The 15,368-nt window shown below is 38.7% G+C and overlaps 1 protein-coding gene across 1 annotated transcript; it reads right to left on the bottom strand.

The window, feature by feature from the left end:
* Positions 1-3,040: 3,040 nt before the first annotated feature.
* On the bottom strand, positions 3,041-14,368 carry si:dkey-103i16.6 (uncharacterized protein LOC557125 homolog). Its single transcript, XM_042496280.1, has 8 exons — positions 14,214-14,368; positions 6,581-6,812; positions 6,073-6,294; positions 5,656-5,888; positions 5,413-5,513; positions 5,148-5,309; positions 4,825-5,040; positions 3,041-3,585 (listed from the first exon to the last, which is right to left on the bottom strand). Exons 2-8 carry the CDS (start codon positions 6,802-6,804, stop codon positions 3,385-3,387), a joined length of 1,359 nt encoding a protein of 452 aa, XP_042352214.1. The 5' UTR covers positions 6,805-6,812; positions 14,214-14,368; the 3' UTR covers positions 3,041-3,384.
* Positions 14,369-15,368: the final 1,000 nt, after the last annotated feature.

Here is a 15,368-nt window from a genome sequence, read left to right as displayed (position 1 = left end):
TAATGTGAGTAATCTGATGTTTTTTTTCCTGCTTGTAAAGTGACAAGAGTTCAGCTATACAGGCAAGTCGCAAATTAAATAGGAAAACACCACTAAATGGTAACTTAGGTATTTTTCAACCTGGACCTTATTGTTTTTAACGTGTTTTTTTTGTCTAAGTGACTGATTGGAACATTTTCTAAAATTGGTCCATTGTGAGACACTGCAGCGAAACAGGTAGCTGTGTAACATTTATGCAGTCAGTTTACTTCGGCTAAAATTGCTTGTTTTTGTCGCTGACACGCTCTGTTTATAATTATTATGATAAGTATCTGACAACATTATGTAAATCATCGCTACAGAGATAGACCTTTTTATTAGAGTAACACCCTTTTTGTTTAACCAGAGACTGCCCCAAAATCCCCATCACAAAAGCGATATTGGGGAGCTGTTTCTGGTTAACTCTTTAACATCCTTGATTGACATCAGTTTTCTTCACTAGCATTTCAACCTCTGAAACAAGAGAAAATTTATTTCAAAACCACAAGATAAATCATACTGAGCAACTTGCTAAGAGGTGTCCTGCAAACTACAAAAAGATAAAAAAAGAAAAAAGTAAAATATTCTGAAAATTAGCTGGGGGGAGATTATGTGATCCAAAAATAGGGGGGGAATATTCACAACCTATAATATAATTCGTTTAATGATATTACAGAAAAAAAGTTTATTTCTTACTTTTCTTTTCTTTTTTTCTTATAATTTTCAGGTAATTTTTTATACCTCCTAATTTCTTGTTATTTTTTGGGCCATTTCTTAATAAGTTGCTTGTTGCCCTTACATGTTTTGCAAGAAATCAAGCCTATTTGCTCAGGTATCAAAGGGTTAAACAAAGAGGATCTTACTCTTAAACAAAAAGGACTACATCTTATTTTGCCATACACTTAAAATAACAATCTGAGCCTGTTTGCAGCAAAAAAAAGATATTTTAGTGGATTTAACTTGACAGTGCACAAAGGTAGTTGTATTGCAGCCTGTTTTGCCCTCTGCTGCAGTTTTACTCAATACTGGACAATTTTAACAAGATGGCCCATTATTCATTTAGACACAAAACATCAAAAAATCAGGTCCACATTGAAAAAGGCAGAAGTTTCCTTTCAGGTGTCTTAATCAGGTGTGTGGCTGCCACAAGCCTTCAAATCAACTTTGGTGCTCTTCACTTTAGAAGTCCCCAAAGGCAAGGGCATAGGTTTTATAAAACACTTGTACTTATCCAACTGTTTACTCACTATTTGTTATGTTTTGCTACTAATTTCTTCAGGTTCTCACTTTAAATTCATCATGCATCTGTAGGTCAGTTTTTTTCCTTGTGTGCTCCTGTGTAAAAATGCCTTCTGTTTCCTTCACAATCATAATGGGATAAATCAAAATTGCATGTTAATCACTCCTTCATGTGCAGAGAATATGTTATGGTAATGATTTTGTTATTTTTGCACATACTTTACATACAGTGGGGCAAAAAAGTATTTGGCAGCCACCGATTGTGCACGTTGTCCCACTTAAAAAGATGAGAGGTCTGTAATTTTCATCATAGGTACACTTCAAATGTGTGAGACAGAATGTGAAAAAAAAATCCAGGAAATCACATTGAATGATTTTTAAACAACTTATTTGTAAATTCTTGCGCAAAATAAGTATTTGGCACCTGCAAACAAGCAAGAATTCTGGCTCTCACAGACCTTTTACTTCTACAAGAAGCTCTTCTGTCCTCCACTCGTTACCTGTATTAATGGCACCTGTTTGAACTCGTTATCTGTATAAAAGACACCTGTCCACACCTTCAAACAGTCAGACTCCAACCTCCACCATGGTCAAGACCAGAGAGCTGTCTAAAAAACACTAGGGACAAAAGTTTAGACCTGCACAAGGCTGGGATGAGCCAATCTACAATAGGCAAGCAGCTTGGTGAAAAGAGATCAACTGCTGGAGCAATAATTAGAAAATGGAAGAAATACAAGATCACTGACAATCTCCCTCGACCTGGGGCTCCATGCAAGATCTCACCTCATGAGGTACAAATGATCTTGAGAACGATGAGGAATCAGCCCAGAACTACACGGGTGGACCTCGTCAATGACTGAAGAGAGCTGGGACCACAGTAACAAAGGTTACTATTAGTAACACACTACGTCGTCATGGACTAAAATCCTGCAGCGCCTGAAAGGTCCCCCTGCTTAAGCCAGCACATGTTCAGGCCTGTCTAAAGTTTGCCAGTGACCATCTGGATGATCCAGAGGAGGAATGGGGCCATGTATCGTGAGATTTTGAGTAAAAACCTCCTTCCATCAGTGAGAGCATTGAAGATGAAACGTGGCTGGGTCTTCCAGCATGACAATGATCCCAAACACACCGCCGGGCAACGAAAGAGTGGCTCCGTAAGCAGCATTTCAAGGTCCTGGAGTGGCCTAGCCAGTCTCCAGACCTCAACCCAGTAGAAAATCTGTGGAGGGAGTTGAAAGTCTGTGTTACCCAGCGACAGCCCCAAAACATCACAGCTCTAGAGAAGATCTGCATGGAAGAATGGGCCAAAATACCAGCGACAGTGTGTGCAAACCTGGTGAAGACCCACAGGAAACGTTGCCAACAGGTTACATTACAAAGTATTGAGTTGAACTTTTGTTATTGACCAAATATTGATTTTCTGTACCATTTATACAAATAAATTGTTTAAAAATCATACAATTTGATTTCCTGGATTGATTTTTCACATTCTGTCTCGCACATTTGAAGTGTACCTATGATGAAAATTACAGACCTCATTTTTTTTAAGTGGGACAACTTGCACAATCTGTGGCTGCCAAATACTTTTTTGCCCCACTGAATTGTGTATAGCACCACACTTATTTTATGTAGTGAAGCTTCTTCTAAAATGTTAATAAACTGAAGAGTAAGAATAGTTGTCATTTTTGGACCTGTACTACATACACTTTATAAAAAGGAGAAAAGATGCAAATATTACTCAGTACTTTTATTAAATATTGTTTAAAATACAGTGTTGTGCTGATATAAAACATTAACAAGTGAACAGACATGGGATGTATAAAACACCTGAAGAAACATTATTTTTGTTACAGGGCTTAGATATTTATTCACTAGTGTTCTGGAGGGACCCTCCTTCTATAATAAGTGCTTTAAATATGCTTATTGGTAGTTTAATAAAATGAGTTTTTGATTTAAATATGAACAGATGAGGAGTGAAAGAGCACTTTCACTCAAATGCACACAATGAAAACCGTTTTCCAGAAAATGACCCGATGAAAAGTAACGTGTGTACAGGAAGAACAGTCTTAAGGAGGGAGGAAACTGTGTCAAACCTTTCCAGTGCCGACGTTAGTTAAACACGCGGTGTCAGTTGCTCGGGCTGGATGATGCAGAGCTCTTGCAGTCTGTCTCTGAGTCCGTCTCCTCACCGCCGCTGCTGGCTGCTCTTTGACCTCCTGGTCTGGACCTGGATGTCTCCATCACACCTGCAGGCTCTGGAGCTGCTCTGCTCTGGCCAGGTGTGTGTCCGCTCACTGACGAGGGGCTGCTTATAAATGTAGGCACATCCTGCAGAGAGGAGATTGTTGCCATCGTCAGCAGAAGAGTTTTTAAATAGTTAACGGCAAAGTCTACAGGGGAGTACTACTGCATGTGTGAAATCAGGTTATACATCTCCTTCTGTGGCTCCAGAAGGAGGTGCTTGATTTTTGATCAGTTGTCTCAAGCAGGGTTCCTGCAGTTTAAAGTAAAATTTAAGGCTTTTCAAGCACTTTTAATGCTTCTCGGACTGAAGTTTAAGACCAAATTTCACACTCGCACACACACACATTCCCCCTGCAGCACAGAAGACCTGAACAATCAGCTCAGTTTCAGGATTAGTGTCACAAATGCAGCATCTGACCAAATCACTCCCCTTTGGTTCCTGACCAATGACACTCTACCAGATGCACTGCTGGCAGAGTTCCCACAGTCATGGAAAACCTGGAAAAGTCATGCAATTTCACAATCATGTTTTCAAGGCCTGGAAAAGTAATTGAACAAGTAAAACTTATTGAAATTTTTGAAAAAATAATAGAAAGGTGCATAAATTAAATTACATTAATGTAACGTAATGTAACGGTGAATTTAGCTGACAACGTAGCGTAGCTTCACTATGCATCAAAGTTTGAAAATGTTATGGTTTTGCTTTTGTTAATTTGTTCATCAAAAAAGTTTCTTCAAAAGTTTTTTTTTTCTTTAACTCTTTTTTAGATTTCCCTTTTTCTTCAAATATTTGGCATTTTTTATAGAAAACCTAAATGTTAAAATTTCTTTTTAAAGAAACAAACCACAGGTTTAGAAGGCACATTTTCTATAAAATCCCCTAAATTACTATTATTATTATTATTAGAAACTGCAACAACAAAAATTATGTTGGTTTTTAAATTTTTTGATGGTCCTGAAACACATTATTGGGGACACTGAAATTATGTTTGAATTGAGTTTGAAAAACGCTGGGCAAGTGGGGCGAAGCAAAAATTATATTTTGGGTCCTTGAAAAGTCACAGACAAGTTTTGAAATGTTGTCCATGAAAATGTGTGGGAACCCTGTAATGGATTTCTGACCAAACTGTTGGCGGACAAGTTGCATTATGGGTAATTAAGGCACCAAAAAAAAGAATGTGTGGAATGAAAATAGAGGATACCCTGATTCTGCTGCACCAGTTTTAATACTTAAAAAAGAAAATTGTCCACCCAGAGAGTTATACTTTGGACCTTCGTGTATAACCAGCAACATATTTTTTAAAGGCCTTTTTAAAAAGTAACCTTCTGTGTTTCCTGACTCCTCATCAGCTCCTCGATCTCGTTGTTCCAGCCGAGCATTTCAGCAAATCTCTGCACTGTATCCGCCAGGTCACCCAGCTCCATGTGGTCCCCTCTGCGCAGTGGGACCTTCTCAAAGGGACCCACAGCGTGTCGGTTCAGGAGGAGGCGTGGCACGGTGGAGCGCACCGTGTTCACCAGGCTGGCGAATGGCTCAATCTGGGACAAAACATTTTTTGCAAATATATAACTGAGCTCAGTTTATCTGCACACAAAATGTACCAGAATCCATTTAAATGACTGAATACAGATATTAAAATGTTAACCTGTAAAGAGGTGCCCATAATAATCAGCAGGTCAGCTTTGGGGAAGTCTTTTGTGTGGAGAAAATACTTCTGAGGAAGGTCCTCTCCAAAAAACACGACATCGGGTTTGACTGTTGCGGCGCAGAAGGTACATATTGGGACGTTGTCATTCATGATGGCACGCTGTGAAACGATCACATGAGGAAAGCATTACTCCGACATCAAATGCAGTAAATTATTGTATTAAAGTAGAGTGTTTTTTTTGTGAGTGTGTGATCAGAAGTACCTTAGCCTCGTCAGCAGGGTACGTGGTGTAACACAGGTGACACGAAGCTGTGGCAAAACTTCCGTGAGCTTCCACGAGTTTTTCATCTGGGATGCCGCACACTGTAATCGAAGATGGTAAATATCAAAACACACGTTGAGAGCAAACAACATTTTTTCTACTACTCTATTCTGCACTTGCAATGGATCTCGATCAGAGTTTAATTTGCTCTGATATTTTTGCTCCCTTTAAGACCTCACTCACGTTTCTCCAGACCGTCAATGTTCTGGGTGTACATTCGGAGCAGCAGGCCTTTGTGATGAAGCATGCGGATGAAGTAGTGTATGTAGTTTGGTCGGTGGCTGCCAGGATACAGAGCCTTGGCCAGGGAGAAGAAAGGCTGCGGGTCATTGGAGAAGTAGTCGATGTTGAAAATAGCTTCTGGGTAAGGGATGTTGTATTTCTCCAAGTTGGCGTAAAGACCTGTTCCTGGAGTTCTAAAAAATGTGGAAAAACAGACATTTTGACACCATGATGACGCTTACATTACAGAGCAGCCAACAGTACGCTTCTGGACGGTTTCTTTATTCACTGAAGGTTAATTCTTCAGGTGGAAAGACTCAAATCATAGTAAAGAGAAAAGTTGAGGTCACGGAGAGAACAAAACCCACAGACACTGACCTAAAGTCCGGGATGCCGCTGGCTGTGCTGATTCCTGCTCCGGCCACCACAACCACGTTCTTACAGCGGCCAAGCTTCACCAGCCGAGCCACAGAAGCTAGACCGCCCCGGGACGAGGTCTTGGCAGCCGACGCAGACGGACTGCCCCGACCAGGTGTGGAGCCAGAGGACCGAGCAGCCTGAGAAACAGGGTCACTGCCGCCTTTGGACGTCTTTGCTTTACTGGAGAAAAGAAAAGACACATAAGAGACAATCCCCGACAGAATTATTAGCAATAATATGATCTTTTTTGAATATTATAGGGCTTTTGCTTTTATTAGATGGGACAATTTAAGCATGAAAGGGGGAGAGAGAGGGGATGACATGCAGCAAAGGGCCCAGGTCAGACATTAAAGCAAATGCACCCGAGTTAGCTGGGGAGCTAGATTTCATCAGTAGTACCTTGTTTAATGTTAACAGACATCCTAAAATATAAAATCGAGTAAAAGTTTCTGTGGTTTGTCCTCACCTTGTGGGAAAACCGTCCTGTCCACTCACACTCATCTGACTGAGGTCCTGGGCCAAAGCAGAGTCCGCCTGCTTCCTTCGCTGTTTTCCATACAGACCTGACCCAGAGTCCTCCTGGGTCTCTGCGGGGTCGCTGTGCCTGGCCTGGGAGCTGGAGCTGCGGGTCATCCTGGTGACCGGATGCTGGGGGGCTTTTTTGTCCCAGTTGGACCTGGACCTGTTCATTCCAGCACCTGTTGACACAGAGAAAAAAAGCCCAAAAAAGCCTATATGAAACATCAATCACTCTCTATTAGGGGTCAACTAATATTGTTTTTTCTGGGCCGATACTGATTATTATTATAAGGTAATGAGACCAATAGCCGATATTAGGAACTGATGTACATTTGTCAAAAAGCCTTGTTTGAAAAAAATGTTTAATCAAAACTGAATATTTCATCATATACAGCAAGTTCCCAGCAACTTTTTTTTTTATAAAGTCACGGGACAGTTTAATAAAAAATGAATAAACACAAATAGCTCCCTGAGGTTTTACAAAGTAAAAGCTCCTCCCATGCTGACACTTTCTTTGCACTTTTTAATTCAATTTATTGAGATCATCAAAGTAAAACGTCGATACAGATAATCTGCAAAATGCCAAATATGAGCCCCAATAACATGTCGACCCCTACTGTCTAAGAGCTGAAATGTGCTATCAGCACAAAGTGAAATTTGTGCAAATAACATTTGAACGTCAGACATAAAAACATTATTTTGAGCTTCTATTTCCTTTTGTTTTTCCTAAATGCATTAATTTAGCTGCGACTTGTTTTCAGTGATTTGCTCTCCCTCCGTCCTCCGTGTCCCATATTTAAAAAGCTGTTACACTGAAATCATCCTTTTCTCATCCCTCCCTTTGCACAGAGAGAAGCCGAAATGTTTTAAAACTGTCAACCACTGAACAAAAGGTAATGGCTCCAATATATTTAGCACCCCCCCCCGGTCCTCAGCAGCTATGCTAATACAGTCCACAGCTGTGGCAGCTTTACTGTTCAGGGAGAGTGGAGGGCAGAGCGGAGGGGTGAGGGAGGGGGTGGGAGTTAAAAAGAGGGGTGGCAGAGGTGAAAGGGAGCCTTAGATTGAACCTTAGATTGACTGTGTGTCAACAAACCCAGCTGGGAGAGAAAAGAGGATGCCCCCTAACGGCCCCCTCAAACTGAGGAAAAGGAGAGAGGGGGAGCCCAGAGATAAATGATACGGTGGCGGGATTCAATAAAGAGGGAACAGAGGAGTTGAAGGAGAAGAAGAGGAGGAGGGGGGGCTTCTTTTCCAAAGCTATTCTCGGCCTTCAAACAACTTCCATGAGGAATGAGTGTGAGTGATCAGGGAGAGGCAGCGGACAAGGAAACAAAAGAGCTACAACCCATAAAACATGACGGCTTCAGAGGGCAGCAGGGAGATAAGAGCAGCTTTTCTCCAGCAGCACCCTGTCGCCCTCCGGAAGGGGGGGCACTGATGCTCAGGAAGCAACAAAATAAATAAATATAGAAATAATAAAAATAGAATAAAATAAACATCAGTTATTGGGACAATGCTGTCTCTAAGCTTTTTTAAACTGTTATATTGACATGCGGAGAAAATGTGTTTAAAACTGATGTAAGCTACTAACAACCATCTCAAAAGATCTCACTTTCTCCAAATTACTTTCATTAAGGTGCTTAATCTTCTCTCATTTTGCCTCCTTAAAGGCTGAAGCCCCAACATTACTTTTTTTTTCTCCCTGCACATCCTAAAGAACTATTAAAAACAGCAGGAGGGTGAAGGTCTCCTCTTTTGTCCGGACTCTGCTCAAAAAGACACTGCTGAGTAACAGGCAATAAATCACCAGCTCCGTTATTAAGGTCTCACACAGATGGTGCAGTGCAGACCCAATACGTCAACAACAAGGATGTGCACGATTAATCGACGATTCGATAAAACATTGCTACCTTCACTGACTGGCACCAGAAACACGGGTCATTTAAAAAATGCCTCATTAAAATTTTATGCAGTTGCAATCACTCAATAATTATCAGGCACATTTGCTTGAAATGTATTTTCCAAAAGGATATTGTTTTCAAAACAACTGTAACTTATTTAATAAGTTGTCATGTTTTGTAGGATAATGTGCGATTTTTATAATGCAGAGTGCCACACATTTCACTGGTATTCAAAATACGATTTGGCTACTGAAAAATGTGACGTCTTCATATGGCTGTCAAAATACAGTCAAAATGCACTCAATTTGACTGAGAATTTTTTTTGTTTTGTTTGTTTGTTTGTTTTTTTAAATTTTGGCTTTTGCCTTTTTGTTGGAGATAGGAAAGCTTAAGCATCAAACTGGAGATTGGGGGGATGACACGCAGCAAGGGGCCGGAGGACATGGGACGCCCACTCTACCAGCTAAGCAACTGGGCGCCCCTGTTTTCTATTGGTATTTTCTTACTTTTAGACTGGTCGACTAGCTTAAGTTTTAAAATTATGATTAAACATCAGGGAAATTAGCTGTTAGTAGCATGCTTAGATAACACACCTTCTATAATATCTGGAAAAGTAGTATGTATAGTATCTGGAAAACACACACGCACACACACCACGTTTATTCCTTCTTGGATATCATGGATTTACTAAATAAAACGGACTCATGGGAAAACAGTAGAATCTCGATGATGGGAGCTCATCTTGATAAACCAACAGTCAGTGTGTCTGCAGAAAACTGCTGGGAGGCAGCAGCAGGTTTACAGGCAAACAGGATACAAACATTGTTAAAATTGATTTTCCTTTACTGTTTTCAGAGTGGACACTTCAGCAACAAACCTAAAACAAATTAAAATGATACCATGCAATTTTAAAAGATTACATAAAACAATATTTTCCAAAAAGTTGTTTATTTTATGGCATTAAACTGCTTTTCAGTGTTTTAAATGTCCACTTTTTTAACTGATAAAGAACTAATTGTGCCTCAAATGCTATTAAGAAGTTTTTGATGTCAAATAAATCCCTGTATAAATGACAAAAGGCTTAAAAAGGATTACTTTGCCTTTCAGGCGGCTCGTTCTCGCTCCCCGGTCAAAAGGCTGAGTGTGTCCCAGTGTGTCCCAGTACCGGACCACCAGGAGAGTAGCTGCTCATACGGAGGGTTACAGTTATCTAATTAGGACAGTCCTACAACACTGAGTGGGCACACCTCAGTGCTCACCATCAACCCCCCTCCCAAAAAAAAGCCAGGGTAATGGATAATCCTTTTTCAACTTTTTAGGCTGGAACCAAAAGCCAAACAGCAGCAAGGAGGCGCAGGAGGAAAGTTTGTGTCCAAACAACGAAAATGCAACAACATTATTATATATATTATAGCCTCTTTGTCTTAAAGCAATCTCTATAAAATGAAAATAAACAGATTATTATGAGTCACTCTAATTAAAAACAAGGCTGAGCGATTAAATTTTTCATGCAAGATTGTTAAATAATACTTTTTTGTTTTTAATTCTTGGTTCTGAAAACATTTTTTTAATGCTTGTATATCAATTTGTATGGACTAAATGAGACTGAGGATTGCATTTTGAAATGATAAAAAGAACACTCAGAAAAAGAAAACTGAAATAATTAATAATAATAAATAATAATAAATTGCTGTTGATTAATTGTCTGTTAATCAATTAATATTTTTCTTTTTTTGTTAAAATATGAAATACATTTAGGGTTGCAGTGGTATATTGGTTTCAAGGTATACTGTGGTGTGAAACTTTTGCTTATCTACTGTTATTAAATAGACATGCAGCCAGACAGATAATCTTAACTTATTTTAGTTATTTTCAAAAGGGAGACTTTACACAATTTTTTAAAAATTCATATTCAAGTGTAGCAATAAAATGTTACTATTACGAATAATAATAATAATAATAGTAGTTGTTGTTGTTATTTAGAGACATCAACAGATCTGCTTAGGGAATTTAAATAAACTACAATCTAAACACCAAAATAAATATTTGGAGCATTGCTTTTACTTTTTGGTCCAGTGCAATAAGCCTTTCAACTCTGCATTTAAATTAAATAAAAAGCTGATGCATCCCAATCATCATTCACCGTCGACAACAGCGGCCTGAACCTGCCAGTCAGGACAGTCTTTTCCACCTCTGCAGTAACACGCCATGTCCACTGTGTCTTAAAGCAGATTTGGTTAAGTTTAATGAGGGGCTTTCACCCTGCAGCCCCAACATTTAACCCTCCACTTACCGCAGAATTGAGGACAGACAACTTTGATCTCTGCTGCCTGCCCCCCCCAACACAGGGATAGCAATGGGCAGCCCGGTAACCATGGAAACCTCTTCATTACTTAGCTACTTAGAGAGGAAACAGCTCTACGTCGTCCGTCCCCACCTGCTCACTAATGACATATCACCCTGAGTAGCATCTTTGTTGGACTCTCGGTTCGACACAAAGCAGCGTGTCCTAATTTGTGTTAGTGTATTGTTTGCTGACACAGAGAGGGAGGCGGGCGATGGAGAGCTGATTCTGCCCAGTAGGTCGATGGCTTACTAACGTCTCTGGTCCCATTACTTTAAATTAAACCCCAATCTACCAATAATGCGATGTGATGTTATTTATACGACAGTGGAGATTCTTTTAGAGAATGGGATCTAAAAAAGATGCTGAAAGCACAGGTCTGCTCTCACCCTGACGGACATGTTCAACCACAGCTCAAAGCACTAGTGACTTACAACAGAAACTCAAAAATAAAAGCTGCAACAAACCACCTCTTTCACCATCAATTCATCTACTCAAAGTTTTTTTCATTAAGTGACTGCAAAGTCTAGAAAATGTTTGTAAAACACAAGATTATCTATTTATATACATGATGTTATAAAACGATTAACAACCACAAATTCTCACAATGTTTTACGCTTGGTAAATGACTTCCCGACAAAAACATTACAAGTGGTGGCAAAGTGCTGCTCACTGCAAAAATTACATTTTTCTGCAGCCTTGGAAGCTTGTTCATGTGCTTTAGGTGTGAAGAAATATTTTGTAAGAAGGTATAATAACAAATAATCGACGACAGATTAATCAGTCGTTAAGAATTTAGTGAAACGTGAAATTTATTCAGTCAATGTATAGACTGTGCAGTGCTGTCAAAGTACATGCCACATGATATACATATATATTCAGCAAAAACTAAACAAAATATCTCACATTTCTTTAGTTTGCAAACAACAGTAACTCAGAGTGGGATTCTGAATACATTGTAAACATTACAACAAATAAAATCAAACACAAATTACACATCTAAATGGGTGTAAAAGAGAGAGAGAGGGAGACGCACTGTGCTGCTGTTAGAGGAGCCTCTGACTGAGTTCACTCGGAGTGGTAAATTGCGAAAGGGACTGTTTTGAAAACGCTCAAGTCGCTCAAAACTTAACTCCTCCACCATGCAGGTGGCAGCAGCTTCACTTTCATCCATGGCTGTTGTTGCTGTGTGTAAGGGTATGACGTCACTGTCAACAAGTTGTAATGTTGCCGTTATCATGATATGAATATAACTTCTCATAATAGAAATGATACCGCTATTATCATGAACTATATGATATGGCACACCTCCGGTCTAACTATGTGCAACCTAATCCTGATTTTTAGAAAAACAAGAAGAAGAACCACTTTTGGATGAACAGTGCTGAAAGACTTCAGGCGCTCAGAAACATGGTGACACATCTTGCAGCTGGTCTCAGGTCTCACAGACGAGTGACCGACAGCGAGGCTGCAGTGGCACCTGCTGGGACTGAACTCGCATTACACATGAAAACCATTAACCCATTTTGGAAACAATCGATGCCGCATACAAGACTTTAACTGAGTTACACAGGACATCTATATGATCTATTTGTTTTACCAACAGAAGTGGGAAATATCTGGCATTTATGGTTAGTTTTCAAAAAAGTTTGCTTTTCTTAATCTGCATGTGAGATTCCACTGCTTGGATTCCCATCATGGCGAGTTCAAGAAAAAGAAATTTATTAAATTATTTTAAAAATATATATGTATAATAATAATAATTATTATTTTTTATTTTACAGTGCAAAATTGTGAAAAACAAAGATTTAAAAAGGCATGCTTCTTATGTCTTAGCATTTTTAAGACTTTTGAAAGGATAATTTAAGTCAATTTAATACCAAATAAGACCTTATATTTGGATTAATGAATTCAATGCCTTTTAAGGCTTTAATGATCCGCTGGAACCTGCTTATAAATCTAAAAAAAATAAGTAAAAGCTTTAGTTTTTTCTGTTTCACATTTTTACAAAATTGTGAAATTAGTAGGTTAAACTGAGTAAGAAGTCCTGTGGTGGAACTCATATTTTCATACATTTATACAGTAGTTTTGAGCATTTAATAAGGTTTTTAAGCCATTGATTTAGAAGGACCATCTGCATCTGGGATATGTACTGAGTACAAGCACTTCTGGATCCATTTATGTTAAAGTTCCCCTCCACACCTGTTTTTAAAGCACTTTTTAAATTTTGTTTGTACTTCTACTTAATTATTGCTAATATTTGGGTCATTTCATCTTTCATTTTAATTTTTTTAATATTCTAAATAATTTTAAAAGAGCTAGGATAAATGTTAAGAACAAAGAAAATCTTAATAATCATAATTACATATTTAAAATGATGTTATGGAATTATATTCCTAAGCATTAAGTCTTGTTTGCCTTGTTTTTTCATTTCTTTTTTTAAATTTAATTTTCAGGATTTTATGTTTGTTTTTTTTGTTTTTGCACGTTTTACTAATTTCTTGCAAATCTTTCTGTGTTAGGATAAGATTAACTTTATTAATCCCTAAAGGGGGAACCAATTGCTACCATGGTCAACATACAACAACAAGACAATAAACAAGTACAGTACAACACACACAACAATAAATATAGCACCAGCCTAAGCACAATAGTCCACCACAACAATAGCAAAATGCAAAAAAGTGTTCATACAACTGCCTCCGAAAATGAAATAAAAAAGACAATTATAGATAATGAATGAATAACAAAGAGAGAGAGATACTATTAAGGATGTGCACTTATGCAATGTGCAAAATGATCCCTGCCACCTCAGGCAATCTTGCTACAACAACCAACAAAAGCAACAAATACAGTAAAATACCATAACAGTGACAGTAAAAACAACTCCGTCTGCCCAGTCAGATACAGGACATCAGCATCATTAAACAGTCGTTTTTTAATCATTTGATTGCTGCAGGAACAAAAGCCCTCCTAAATCCTGTTATTTCATTGCTCACTCCCTCATTTTAATGTTTTCGAAACAAATCAAGCTAATTTGCTAACGTTTCAAAAGGTGACCGAGTTGTGTCACGATGTGAAGTAAACAGACTTGGGCTGAAGCACAAAAACTTATGATAAATAAAATACCAGGATACTGGAAAACTTCCTTTAAAGATGTCGTTAAATGGTGCTCCACTGTGCAGGAAATCAGTGCTGTCGTTATTATTGAAAGGTAAACACCCACATCCCCAGATCTCCGCTTATAATGATAATAATAATAATAAATAATAATAATAAATACATTTGCGTGAATAAGTCTATTATATAATTAACATTGTTCATTTCGGTACCTGTCTCTCCAAGACGGTAGTGCCTTTTGAAAGTGGATCAGACGGCGACAGACAGCCTGCAGACTTTGAGCCGCTCGAGATGTTTCACGTCCGAAAGCAAACTGATCTTATTTATCTCTAAACTCTGAGTTTGTAAATCTTCCCGCCGCTGCAGTCAGGGATCACCAAACATTTTTCAAACGCATGTAGCTTACTTTGTCATCATGCACCACAAGCAGCCTAAAAAGCGAGTTTTGGAGGAGAAAGTTGTCACTCCGCTGCTGTTTCCGGGTACTAAATAAGTTATTACAAATACAGGCGGGAAACAAGAGCTGGAGTGAGTCACGTGACGCTGTGTTTCCGGTTCCTCTTTTTCCTCTAGTGGCGTTTCAGCAGGAGTCTCATTGTTAGTACATTGTAAGTCATTTAAGTTTTTGGTTCTTTCTTTCTTTCAAGACTCTAAAAATGCGATATAAGATAATTAACACTTTTAGCCAATTTCTGATTTCTGAATGACATGTTTTCATTTTGAGGTTTACCTTTGTTTTTGTCTGAAGAGATGGAGACAGTTGAACATCTATCTATCAGTGTTTATTTATGTCACTATTGACAGAATTTTCATAACTGGTTAATTATTGGGATTGTAGGTGTTGTTATCAAATCATATTTCAGCTAAATTCAGATACAAAATAATTGTTGAACATGCCTTCACATCCATAGCTTTCACTTGAAAACAGGGTTATTCATGACAATTAAAATTCTCCTGCACACTCTGTAACCTCCACCAATCATACATATAACATTACTTGTAGTCTAACCATATTCACTGGTGACATCTCATTTTTTAACAGTTTTGAAGGTGTGGAAACATTGTAAAGCTCAAGCCTGCAAATCAGCTGCCCTGGTGCATGCTGTTTTCATCCTAACTTATGTAGCTGCAACCGTAACACTCAGCTCAAACACTGATCGAAGTCTCAACGCTTAACTCAGTTTGTCGTTTTTTCTTTTTTTGGGGTTGTACAGTAGCACAGTGGGTAGATGTCAGACTGTACTGATTGTATGTGTCTCTCTGCAGAATCACCTGATGATGTGTCACTTCGCCTTCCCAACACTAGATAGCAGCAATGACTTACTCAGGAATGAAAAGATTTAAGGTCTGTGTCCAAACCTCTTGGC

This window comes from Plectropomus leopardus, chromosome 11 (genome assembly GCF_008729295.1).
Source record: "Plectropomus leopardus isolate mb chromosome 11, YSFRI_Pleo_2.0, whole genome shotgun sequence".
NCBI classification, from domain to species: domain Eukaryota; kingdom Metazoa; phylum Chordata; class Actinopteri; order Perciformes; family Serranidae; genus Plectropomus; species Plectropomus leopardus.
This window is presented reverse-complemented; position numbering and strand designations above follow the sequence as displayed.